Source organism: Urocitellus parryii, chromosome 1 (assembly GCF_045843805.1).
Source record: "Urocitellus parryii isolate mUroPar1 chromosome 1, mUroPar1.hap1, whole genome shotgun sequence".
NCBI lineage: Eukaryota > Metazoa > Chordata > Mammalia > Rodentia > Sciuridae > Urocitellus > Urocitellus parryii.
The window spans coordinates 219,516,123-219,529,992 of NC_135531.1; the positions used below are offsets into that span (position 1 = coordinate 219,516,123).

At 33.1% G+C, this 13,870-nt stretch overlaps 1 protein-coding gene across 3 annotated transcripts in view; it reads right to left on the reverse strand.

Moving 5' to 3' along the window:
• Positions 1–4,698: 4,698 nt before the first annotated feature.
• Positions 4,699–13,870, reverse strand: part of Scn1a (sodium voltage-gated channel alpha subunit 1) — an 86,987-nt gene continuing 77,815 nt past the window's right edge. For all 3 annotated transcript variants that reach the window (XM_077798670.1, XM_026411092.2, XM_077798665.1), the window contains exons 22-26: positions 13,555–13,608; positions 11,751–11,888; positions 9,439–9,543; positions 7,668–7,938; positions 4,699–5,876 (exon numbers count right to left, since the gene is read on the reverse strand). In XM_077798670.1, the coding sequence (XP_077654796.1) occupies positions 4,699–5,876; positions 7,668–7,938; positions 9,439–9,543; positions 11,751–11,888; positions 13,555–13,608 (1,746 nt within the window). The remainder of the gene's footprint in view (positions 5,877–7,667; positions 7,939–9,438; positions 9,544–11,750; positions 11,889–13,554; positions 13,609–13,870) is intronic.

Genomic DNA, 13,870 nt, shown 5'->3' on the forward strand with positions numbered 1-13,870 from the left:
ACATACATCTATGTTTATCTGCATACCGTATCTGCATTTCTTTCTATCTATACACATGTGTATGTATACATATAAATATGTGTGTGTATGTATATACATATATAATTAACTATATATAACTGATTTTTCTTTTAACTCAATGAAGTGGGAGCTGTGGACTTTATCTCCTTCACTTCTAAATACTTGAGCATGCATTTTCTGAGAACAATAACATTTTCTTTTCTTTTTTTTATAATGGGTACTCTAGCTTAAAAAATTAAGAAAATCAAAATGTTAAAATATTAATAACTAGTCAACAGTACACACTCCAACTCAGTGTTTTCAATGACTTTCTCCATCACTATTCCCAGTCCAGTATCCCATACTGTCACACATTGTGTTTAGCCAATGTAGCTCTTCAACCTGAAGCAGTTCCTTAGCCTTTTTGTTTCATTTTGTTTTTCATGATGCACATTTTAAGAATTTAGTCCAGTTATTTTATAGAATGTCCTCAATTTTGTTTTCCTTGTGGTTATATTCAGGTTATGAAAACCTAACTGGATACCAAGACGTGATGTGGGCTTTTCCATACATCATACATTCCATTCTGTAATATTGTTCCATCTCCTAATTGATACTATTCTTGAAGGTTGTGCCTGCTTTGTTTCTCCCCTGTAATTTTCTTCTTTTGAAATGTTTAATTAATACAGACATACTTTCAAGCAGTCTAAGTTTCCTGTTCCTTCTCAAACTTGCACCCATGAGTTTTAGCATTCATTGATGATTCTTATAGGAATCAATTTCATAATAGTATCTGCTAAATCACGATTTATTCAACTCCATTATTCTACATTTGTTAGTTAACAGTCTGCTCTAAGAGAATTTTTACTTTTATCTACATACTTACATAAGTATATGCGTGTGGATTTTGATTTTGTTCAGTGAGTTGTAATCTATTATTATCATTATTTCTTTTTTTTTTAATCATTATTTCTTTTGATGTTCCAATTGCCTCAGCTTTAGCTGATGGGCAGCCTCTTATAGTTGGTTTCTACATTCTGTTAATATGACCTAGTCATTCTTTGGGCATTCATTACTTTTTGGTGCAGCAAATATTATGAAAAATAATACCAAGATGAAAGTGGAGATTTATATGGATAAATGCATATGATATATTTTATAGTATAGACAAAGTGAAATATATTTCACTGATGCTTCTTTTATATCTGTAAAGTACTGATATGGCTTTTATCAGGAGATGATAATCTTTTCACAATGCCTCACAGCACACAGTAATCTTATCTTTAGTGCATCTTATCAGGATGTGTGATATAAAATCTCTGTACAGTTTATCCCATAGTTCTTATTTACTTTAGTTGGAAATAGGAAATTCTTTTCAGCCACTACTAAGTCAGAATTAATTGTCATTTTGTTTTAGGGTGATGATATTATGAACAGATGGGGTAAATAAGTTGTGGGAGAAGCACTGTACATTACTGTTTCCTTTTGGAGCAAGGCCATGTTCCCCTTCTTGATCTAAAACTGAGATAGTACGAGCCTATAAACAAGCAAAAGCTTCTCTTTCCTCAGAAAATTAGATTAATTTGTTAAGACTGTTAACTTTACTCTCTGTACTACTCAAGTAACTTTTCCATGTCCATGTGAATTCTGCACTGGATTTCCCTATGTTTCCTCCAGTCAGTGTTTTTCCACCTATGAAAGACAGTCAATTGATCTCGAAGCTAACTCACAGCAAACCTTGGCCTTTTCTGACTCTTACCAGCTATTTCACACTTTTTATTAGTTAGACAGGGGACAGAGAGTGTGCTTAAAATGAGACATAGAGAAGGTTTTCATACAGAGGCTGATTACAAAGGTGTGGGCATGGTGAGGGGAAAGCCATGAGGAATGAGAGCACTCCCAGGCCAGCAGCAGGCCTGAAGGAACAAGAGGACTAAGGATTACCTGACCCCAATAAAAGCAGCCCCATTTGTAGGAGAGGACAATATGACATTCAGTGGAGGAATGCAGCCATTGCCTATCCAGGGCAACCCAGCAAAGAAGAAACTAGTAAATAATATTCTTCTCCCTCAGATGGGGTTGGGAGTGTGGGTGTTTTCCTGCAAGAGCTTCCCACCGGTCAAACAACTGGGAACTCAAAGGTGGGAGGAGCCATTGATGCAATGCAAAAATCTCACTGTCCTTATGCATACAGCAGAATGGGGAAATATGAAGAAAATTTCTGAAGATGCAAAAAATATCCTACTTATATATGGCATTTTTGAATTTTTTTAATAAAAATTTAAAGGCTTCTTTTTATAGCTCAAGTGGCCATCCACCATTGTTCTTGTTCTTATATTTTTTTTTTTTTTCCCCAGAGATACTGGCTTATGCTTTGGCACCCATTCTTTGTCCTAACAGAGATCACACTCTGCTTCTCGTTGTTCCAAAGAAGTCTTTCCCTCCAGTTTCAATTCAATTCTAGATTTTCTTGTCTCCCTGTGGTGTGTGTGTGCATGCACATACTGAGATCTCCTTCTGCCCCAACTATAAAATAAAAATATCTCCATCCGGTTGAAAAATACTGCTAACAAAATTAAATGGGCAAACAATAAAATAAAAAATGTAATCTTTATTAGTTTTGCACATTTTTAATGTTGGTTAGCATCATTAGGGTAATAGTAGCATTTTCCAGCATGCAGTTCACTAATACAATTTATCTAAGTAGTTTTAAGAAAAAGAGGAGCCTATGATTTGCTTCTGTAAGAAACACAAAATGTCCTGATGTAATTGACAATTTTACTACTCTCTCTTTTTGTGGAAAAAAATTAAAAATTGCAAAGCCAACATTATACTCAGAGCAATCTAAAGCAGCATGACTCCAAGGAAATGAAAGCATAAAGAAAAGTTAGGAGGAAAAAAAGGCAAAAATGAAAAATAAACACTACCTTCAATCAGTTAATGCAGGCACTACCAAAAATGTAAATCAAATTTTACACCCTTTCCAACTGCAAAGCATAATTTGGATGTGAGTCGTGAGCCTATTTTTTGCCCCTTAAAATTATGAAATAATCTAAAATTAGCAAATATAATAATAAAAAGGCAAAATCTACAACTACCCAGTCTTGTTTTCATTTCTTGTTTAGCAAATATCTTCCATGAAAAAGTACTATGGACAGAAAGTAAGAAAAGTGATTGTGATATCAACCTGAAGATAATTTCCTCTTCATATTTATGTACATAATGCTGAAAAATAAAATAAAATGACTTTTTACAGTATTTATATTTGCTTATAAAATTCTAAACACATTTTAACAGGTTAAGCGGTGTTTTTTTAAACATGTCTGTACAATCTGGCTATACACCATATGTTATTCACTTAAAATTTTAAAATAACCAAAAAGTTGTTAGAGTGCGGCAAACTATTGTTTAATGACTTAAAGAAATGAGATCTGTTGAACAATTTCCTTGACTTTACCACTGACATATGGTTTCTCATAAATGAGATTCTGAGCAGTGGGAGAAACCAGATACAGCAGCATGGTAATATAAACATGCATTGATAGCATCCAAACTATCTATAATGGTACGGAATACATTATATTACCTGTATAAAGCTTGCACTCTACATTTCTTGTGGTACATATTTGATGCAATAAATACTGTGCTTAGGTCATTATTTGTTTGCTCAAACGTGCACCACAGGGTAAAATGACTATTTACATAATAAATAGCATTTCATTAACATATACAGTGTCAACCTCGCTGAAGATGGCTAAACAAAGTGCAGGATTAAGCAGAAATTTATAAAGGATTCGTTTGGTCAATTCAGTCTTCTGGGGGGGGTGGGGGTGAGGATCAGTATTCATTATTTAGAGTTTTTAATACAATAAACAGAAATAAAACATTTATGACTCCAGACATTTGAATGAAGTTTGCACCTGCTAAGACTTAATGACTTACCCCCAAACAATCTACTTGGTCTAGGGGCTAGACTGGATGAAACAAGATCAGCAAGGCACCTCCAGTTATCACCCAGCTACCCTCCCAGGAACACAGATGAGGTTTAAGAACTGCTTAAGAACTGTCGTGGCTTCCCTTGTGACTCTTTTCCTCATGCATGATCTCTAAGTGCAGCATGCCTTCATGCAAACCATGTCTTGGTGAAGGTGGGAGGGTCATGAGGCTGCCATGACCCCCAGGTGGCATACCTGTAAAAGGGGTCCTTGAGTCTATTTCCCAACAGAAATCCTGTTTACAAAAATAGTCACATATAACAAACAACATATGGATTAAAAAAAAGATGAATCCACTAACAGAGTTTGTAAAAACGTGACAAATGTGGCAGTTGAAATGCAAACAGTGGATACAATTACTACACTAAAGTGTTTCATGTTAAACAATCCCCAAATTATAAGTTTGCACCCCTTTAAACTGGTCCCTACAGTCTGCGTAACCACTTTGTCTCTTGTCTTCAGCAGTGTCAGCTGGTAGTGAGGACAGTAACCTCCTGTCAAGGTTGTCTCCCCTTTACACAGAGTCACACAGTTTGCCGACAAGGGGGTCACTGTCTTATTGTAGGCACTGACCTTAAGTAGATTTGTGTAAAAACAGTCAGTTTGGCATTGACCTCCTAATGGAGTCCTGTTGACAAAAATACATCACCTTCACAGGCTGTAAACAATTTGTCACCCAATTATTTTTATTTATTTTTTTTGTTTATTTCCCTTTGGCTTTTTCATCTTTTCCTTCTTGCTCGTGTTTTTCCACAATTGGCTTTGTCACCCGATCATAGGAGGGTGGACAGACTGCAGTGGACATGGTCAGATCAGTTTTCTCTGTAATAGAGTTTTCATTTATTCTATCGATTATCATGTCTTCTTTTACAAGAAGATTAGCCCCACCTTTGAGTTTGTTCTTATTATATGTAAATGAAGCTTGTTTGACAGTCCGCTTTAAAAGGTGGCGCCTGTAAGCACGCTGAATAATAACAGCAGATACTTCCTCTTGTTTTCGTTTCAAAGTAGTAGTGATTGGCTGATAGGAGACCTTGGAAGGATTGGAAGCCATGAACCGCTCTTCCATCTGTATTCGGAGGGCGTCCATCTCTCCACTCTCTCCTAGGACTCGCTTTGTAAAAGCAAATAAGATGTCTAGACAGTGGATTCGGTCACCACTCACCATGGGCAAATCCATAGCAATGAGCTGGAGTTTGTTTGGTTGTGGCAAATTGAGAGGAGGTTCAAGAGCAGCTGCAAACTGAGATAGTTTTTCAAATTCCATGAACTGGGTTGCATCAGGATCAAACTTCTCCCAAACCTCATAGAACATCTCAAAGTCATCCTCACTCAGGGGCTCTGCACTTTCTTCAGTAGCAACACTGAAGTTCTCCAGGATGACAGCAATGTACATGTTCACCACGACCAGAAAGGATATGATGATGTAACTGACAAAAAAGAAAATCCCAACAGAGGGGTTCCCACAGTCTCCCTTAACTGAGCTTCCAGGATTAACTTTATTAGGATCACAGTCTGGAGGTCCACTGTTGAGAATAGGTGCCAGCAATCCATCCCAGCCAGCAGAGGTGGTGATTTGGAACAGGCAGATCATGCTGTTGCCAAAGGTCTCAAAATTGAACATGTCATCAATTCCAACTTCCCTCTTAACATAGGCAAAGTTAGACATTCCAAAGATGGCATAGATGAACATGACCAAGAAGAGCAGGAGGCCAATGTTGAACAAGGCAGGAAGGGACATCATCAAAGCAAAAAGCAGTGTACGGATCCCCTTAGCCCCTTTGATCAGACGTAAGATTCGGCCAATCCTGGCAAGACGGATCACTCGGAACAGGGTTGGGGACACAAAATATTTTTCTATCAACTCAGCAAGAAACATTCCTGTGAATAAATGATGAGAGTAAAAGAAAGAAAAAAAGAAAAAAAACAATGAGAATACAACTAGTGAAAAAGTTATTCATTGAGATAATGCTTAAGTTTTTAAGGCTCTGAGGTAAATTCAGAATACTGAAATTCAATTATGTTTCTTAGATATCACTCATACATAATACAGTCATCTTTCACTATCTGCAAGGTACTGATTCCAGGACTCCCTTTCATTCCTTCCTGGGAATTCATGGATAATCAAGAATACCAGAATTCATGGATAATCAAGTCCCATAAAATATATAGTACTTGCATTTAACCTATGCACATTCTCCTGTATACTTTAAATCATCCCTAAAATACTTACAATACCTAACGCAAAGTAAATGCTATGTAAGTAGCTTATAGTCTATTATATAGGAAATAATAACAAGAGAAAGAGTCTGTATATGTTCAATAGAAATGCACTTTTTTTCTGAAGATTTTTTGTCCATGATTTATAAAGAACACACAGATGCAGAACTCACAGGTGTGGAAGGCTGAATGATATAATCTAGATTTATCATAGAAAAGTTGTAAAATAGTACAATAAATACAAAACCACCCTCCATCTGGATTCAAGAATTGTTAACGTTTGGACCCATCATGTCTGTTATCTATCTTATCTATATTATGATTTGATTTTGACATTCAACAATAAATTAAACCATAAGAACCACAGTATTTTTTTGTCTTTGAGGGATGTTGACAATCTATTTTTAACCTTACATTCCCAAGTCAGGATCTAAAATAAATAAATAAATGCACAAGTCTGGTGAACAACAGCAGTCAATAATGTTAGTATAAATTTATATGAATATAATTTCTTTTTTCTGAAATTTCCAAATTATAAATCCTCTTTTTACATTTTATCCATCAAAAAATAGTTTTTGATGCTATTTTCATCTATGAACTTGATGCTTTTCTGAGCTTCCATTATAATATTCATATTTACATATTTGCTTGTGTACCTTATGGTGCATTTGTGAAAGGATCCAAGGTTGATGTTTGTTTTGATTCCCTGTGTCTGGTATTGGTATCAAGTCCCTTTTTTTTTTCTTAACCTTTTTTCCAATTTTCCTTTTAAATAAAGACTATACTGAAGAAAAGCTCAAAAATCTAAATGCCTTTGAGTTGAAAGGATTATAGTCATGGATTAGATTGGGGATCAAAAGTATATATAACACATGAATTGGATTTAAGGCCAATTTATTCAGAGTGGGGAATGATATGAAAATCTGCCCCAAAAAGGTTCCCTTTAATGGATGGTAAAACATTGACTGATGTCCCCTTGTTTAAGAGAGAGTGAATATTTCAGGCCTACACACAGAGGTCTTCCCTTCACAAGACCTTCACTTATATCTGTTATGAAAAGAGTTATTGTTCATGAAGTCTATTGTAAGTTCCAGGCTTTTAAGTATATAACTAAGGAAATGAAGTTCCAGTTTACCGCACTTCCCTTGTGCATGATTAGTAAAACTTCATTTTTATGGTAATGTAGAAAATCTTTGTATCTGCTAACATTTAGTCTTGGTCTTTATCATCATTTTGTTCTATTTTTCCTTATCTTTCAACCAGCTTCCAACAGTATCATGCTGGTGTCTCCACAGCTTTTCTCTAATGTAATGTCTTTCCTGATTATACTTCTGGATGAAATGCATCAAAATAATCACAGTGATTAAATGTTGGGAGGACCTCTATTCCAAAGTTGTTTTTACTTTTCACTTTTTTTTAAACTGAATTTGAGAAGTCTTAAATATTTCTTACCTACAATGGAAAGAATGACAACCACAAAATCAAAAATATTCCAGCCAATCGTAAAATAATAATGGCGGAGGGAAATGAGCTTCAGCACACACTCTCCAGTGAACAACACGATGAATACCAGATTGATGCGTGACAGAATGTTAGTCACATATTCACTTTGGTCATCTGTTTCCACCATCATTGTGACCATGTTAAGGCAGATAAGAATCATGATGCTTATGTCAAAAACTTGTCTGGTTACAAAGTCAAAGACCATTCCTTGAAATTTGTTCTGTAGAGAAACATAAATGCTTTTAGCAACAGTTTTATTTTTTTGCACACTAGCATATGCATCAGCAATTTTTGCATTAATTCACTGTCTAATACTGTACATTATAGCTGTTTGACCCTGATTTTAGTAAGCAATGATTTATGGTACATTGATATTTAAAATTTAGTTATCTAAATTACTATTTATCTGTACCTATTCATCAGAACAGCAACTCCTTGTCCAAACAGTTTCTAATAGGAAACATTGCATACTGTACACAACAGTCAGAGGAAACAAAATACATATCAATATACTAAAATTATGAGGTGAGAAACCTGTTTGATTTGATGTTACCAAACTTTCCCATGATCAGTTGGATTAATACTATTAGTACAATAATATTAATATTCAATTTCCTTTATTCTCAAAGAATTATTAAAGGGAACTTGGGAATCTCAGGATACATACAGTTACATTCCACATATGATAATACTGATATTTCTCCTACTAAAGAATCTTCGCTAGCATTGTCAGAAACAAAATGCTGAGCCTCCACAGGGATAATCAGACCAGAATTACGTTCCTTGTTTTGATGTTAAAAATTTCACATGTTTTGTAACTGATTTGTAGTTCTCTTCCCCAGTTCTGTCACTGTCAGACACTGAAGGCCATCATCTGTCTATTTCCCTGGCCAATAAAAAAAATCTAAGGATATTTAGTATCCTACATTTTCTATACACATCTTTGACTCATTTCTACTTCTAGTAATAAATATCAACATAGGAAAGTATATATTTCTCATCATTCTCCAAAAGGCACTATTGGCCTAGCATTATGAATTTTCTCTGATGCTCCCTCCAAATTTAAGCTCAAAGATCATTGTCATGAAAATCGTTAATGTGAGCAAGGTCCCTCCATTTTCACAGCTTGTTTAGTTCATCATGGAAATACAAGGATTGTTATTTATCATGTTGAAATGTAATCCTTGACCTTGATTTTTAAAAGACATTAGTAATTTCTAAATTTATAGTCAATATGAATGGTAGTTGCTGAAATTCTTTCCTTCTCCAAAACACTCAGTACTTCTAGGGAAATATAAAATGAAAGTAAAATTTTATTTCACTTAACAATTCATCAACTTCTTAATCTAGTAGGAAACTACTTGTACCTTAGCCCCATCCAAAGGTTTACTCACTTCCCAGCATTAAATGGCAACTACTCTACAAATAGATAATTAATTCTCTCTGCAGCTCTGATGTCTACACATTCTCTGGCCATTTAATTTGAATTCTAATTGTGTAGTTCTAAATCTTTTGAAGAAAAAGGTACATTTTTATATGTCATCTTGTTCAGTCTTTTAATTTTTTTTACCATTACCATAAAAGTATGAATTAATGATTCTCTAAATGTGAAAGAAAATTTTGTTGTTGGAAATGTTAGCTGATTTCTTTTCTCTGAGAAAACCCATACAAATTTTTGGTTTTGTATACTTTTTCCCCCATATCATTTGATATTTCTTACTCCTGGTCGAGGTATAGGCTTTTGTGGCTTTTTCGATCCTAATTTTTTCATTGCATTATAATATTTCTTCTGTTCTTCTGTCATAAAGATGTCTTGACCTCCAAAGTATAGAAAAGAAAAATCAAAACTGGTTAAAACTGTGTTCATTTGTGCATGATTTTTCAATTACAATAAAAAGGGACAGTTAAAACGTAATGTAATTTTGAATCAATTAGCATTTTTATGCTGAGGATTTGAGTAATTAAATATACTTTGTAGGCATTGTAATTTCATTTAGTTCTTACATTCATTAAAAAAGACATTATTATTATTATTATTATTATTTTGAGAAGAAAAACCCATAAACTATAAGCACTTACCCAAGATCATATACTCAGGGAGTGGTAAAATTTGGCTCACTGGGATTGTAAATATATATTTAGTTCCATATATATATATATATATATATATATATATATTACTTTTTTTTTTGTATTGGGGATTTAATCTATAGGAACTCAACTACTGAGCTTCATCCCCAGTTTTCATTTTGAGATTGTATCTCATTAGGTGCCCAGGCTGGACTCAAACTTAAGATCCTCTTTCTCAATCTTTCCAGTCACTGGAATCAAGGACTGTGCCACTGTGCCTGGCAACATATTACTTTTCTGAGTTAAATACAATGATGTTCTTATTCAAATTTAGCAAAGAGTTAAAGATATTTATATTGCAAAATGATTTGGAGTTAGCCATGAAAGTCACTCGACTCTGTCAAGAACTGAACCAAAGAAACGGAAAGAGAACTGGACGAGTTGAGGGATGAATCAGAAATCCTAAGTATAGCAAGTGTGGGACAGGAGAGCAGGGACAGAGGACTGGACACAAGCTTATGACTAAATGGAAAAACTTGATACTAGCAAGATTATGCTATTAGTAAAGAGAATAATGTTAGCATTAGGAGTAGAAATGTTTTGTATTGGGAAAAAAAACAATCATTACATAATAAAAAAAACAACTAAGCAAATGAGATGTAACAGTTCATAAAAAATGCAAATGGCTGAGAGACACTTGAAATCCCATTCAAATCAATTCGTAAGAAAAATTAAAATAATTGTAGCTTTCATCTTGTCAAATACTAAATATTTAAGATCAAAGAAGTTTTGATACCAGCAAGGGAACACCAAGCACCACTTGCACATTTATATATATTTACTAGTAGTTCAAATGCCTACATTATTTTGGGGAAGGAAAACACTTAATTATGGGAATTTATCCTAAGGAATAGCTAAAAACTCAGTTTATTTTTTTTTTCCTTCATGGGATATAAAAATTTGACAAGGTAGTATTTAAATCATTAAAGATTAGGAGGAATTTAAATTATCAACTTGTTAGGGAATGGTTAAATAATTTCTGTTAATGTATACATAAAGACTTAAAAATGGAAAATACTTATGTCAAAATTTTAAGCTTAGATGGAAAAAAAGAATTTCAACAATAAGAATATACATAGAAACATTGTGAATAGAAGAACATGAAATGTGAATAGTGGTTATCCCAAGTGACAATATTTATTTACTTTTCATGCTTTCTATAATGAACATATATAAACAATAAAATGAGCTTCATAAATGATAATTACAAATAGAGATCTGTACAATTTAGGACTTGAAGTGATAGCTTATACTTAAATATCTGGGAGAAAGAAATGGACATTATAAAAGGAAACAAGAAGGAAAAAAGTATGAAAAGAAACACTAGAGAAAATTTATATCTGGTGCCTAATTTCTTGCAAAGATTGAGTCTGTTTTTTCTTTTTGATCAACATGTATTAATTGTACATATTAGTGGGGCTTTGTGTTATACTTCAATAGATGGATAGATACAACATACACTGATCAAATATAGCCTGCCTTTATCCACCCTTTTATTCTACTTCCCAACCTCTAGTAATTTTTTAACTGATGATATGGATAAAGGAGCCTGGGGATTTATAAGGACAAACATGGCAAAGTAGAACATTCCTCAGATTTTTTTTGTAGATTTTTATAAATTATTTTCTTTCAAAAGACAGCCAATGTTATTTCTTAATTAAAATAGGGATAAAAAGCAGAGATATTTGGTGAGCCTGCATACAGGTGTGTGAATAGTCATTCATTCTCAGCTTTCTATAGCCTGAAAGAGAGTGGTAGTTGATAGCAGAGGAGGAGGAAGGAAAAAATAGTTCATATATAGAACCCTTTGTTCTCTGAATTTGAGTACTCATTTGATGAATAAAGTATCCTAAATATTAATTTTTCTAATTCAGTAGGAGAGAAAATATTAGAAATACTTATCTTCTTTTTCTGCTGGTTGAAATTATCTATGATGACACCAATAAATAGGTTCAAGGTGAAGAAGGACCCAAAGATGATGAAAATAACAAAGTAAAGATACATGTACAGACTTTCCTCATACTTGGGCTGCAGTTCCACCTACCAAAGGAGAATATTTTGCAAAATATTACAATATATTTTAATGTGGGAAATATCACTGGTCCTTTTTCATGAGTATAGAAAATACTGTACTTAGCAATATTTCAGGATTTTTTCCTGTATTAACTACCTCTAAAAATAATCTCTGAAATACATATATATCCTTTAGTGATATATATTTTTAATAATCTTATTTTTATACCTTTACTTAATTTATTTTTTTATGTGGTGCTGAGGATCGAACACAGTGACCCACACATGCTAGGCAAGTGCTCTACCACTGAGCTACAACTCCAGTCCTTTAGTGATATTTTCATGTGAAAAATATTGTTATTATGATACTGTAGAATCTAATTTTTGTAACCACAATTAATGTTTTGTTATTTGGACAGTAATGTGATGAATTTGGAAGGTTTTTAAGGTACATAAAATTTAGCATTTTAAAAATTAGTGAAAAATTACTTCTACAAATACATATGGAATACATTTAGAAACAATCATTTACATATGCAAGAATGTATTTAGCAAATAATAACTGAATTATTCATTTGTATGTTTGACATCCTACCCCAACATGATATTCATTCATTGGATTTTTCAGATCAAGTAGACATAAATGGAAAGTTCATTTTAAATTCTCAATTCATAATTTAATCTCTAAATTGTATGTATAACAAATAGGCATAGAGCTATCACTTTTAAGCTAGTAAAGAGGTAAGGAGTTGCTACACCTAGTTCCCAGATCAATTCAACTCTTTTTAGAGATGGTAGAATTAAAACTGACCAAAAACATAAAGCAAAATATATTTAATGGTCAAATAACACAATTCTGAAGGCTATTGGGAAGGTACTCAGCAAAGAAGGAAAGGTATTGTGGCTTCAATAAAGGTAAAAATCAAACTATCAGTTCAGTCTAAAAACTACAGGGACAGAAGATGTTAAAGTCATGTCTATGGATCATGAATTAAAACAGATGACAACTCAGAATGGAAAGAGGAAGGCCTATAGAAAATATTCAATTTCACAATGTTTTGAAGACTAAAATTAGAATAAACATGAATATCAATTTATATTACTGAAACATGGAAGACATTGGGGTCAGATAAAGTAGATCTTAGCTGATACATACTTGGAGGAATCTACTAGCAAAGGTGTGATAACAACATTTTCAAAGGATCTAATAAATTTATGGATATTGACATCATATAGCAGAATGGATTTGAAAGAGACTGTTAAGTAAATCTGTGGCCCTAGGACAGTTTCTGTAGCTTTTCATGTTGTTTAACATGGAGGGTAACTATACCTTTCAGCAACTGATGGAAATCATATATTTTTTCATACCTGCTTTTGCAAACCAAAATTACTAGTGATTATAAAATTTGTGGATAAAAAGGAAATGAAATAGAAAAATATTAACAAGAAGAACATCTGTTACTTATTAAATAGATGAGCTTATGTTACCTTTGACTTTCAAAATAATTCATGCTTTTTAAATTTATCTTAATGAGATCTTACTGATAAACATTGCTATACTCAAGTATTAACCTGAGTCATATTTTTTCTTGAATATATTTAACCAACATAGACTCATTTCATTTGTTTTGTTGATTTTATTTAAGCACCTCATCAAAATAGTAAAAAGACTTATAATATAAAGAATACTTACATTTCTGGAATCAACCGCTGCATACATGATATCCATCCATCCCTTAAATGTTGCCTATTGAAAAGGACACACATTTTAATTTGGAGCCAAAATACTTCAGAACTGATGTTTATAAATATTCTTAAAGATACACTTTAAAGGAGTATTTTTGGAAAACATTTCAAAACAAATTTATAGGGATTTTGGACCCAAAATACTAAATAAACATAATGGTCATTTTATAGATAATCCTGCTTGATAATCGAATTATAAGTAATTCTCCATTCTTTATAATTAATGAACTCATGAAATTTAAAGTGCTATTACAACTTGGTAG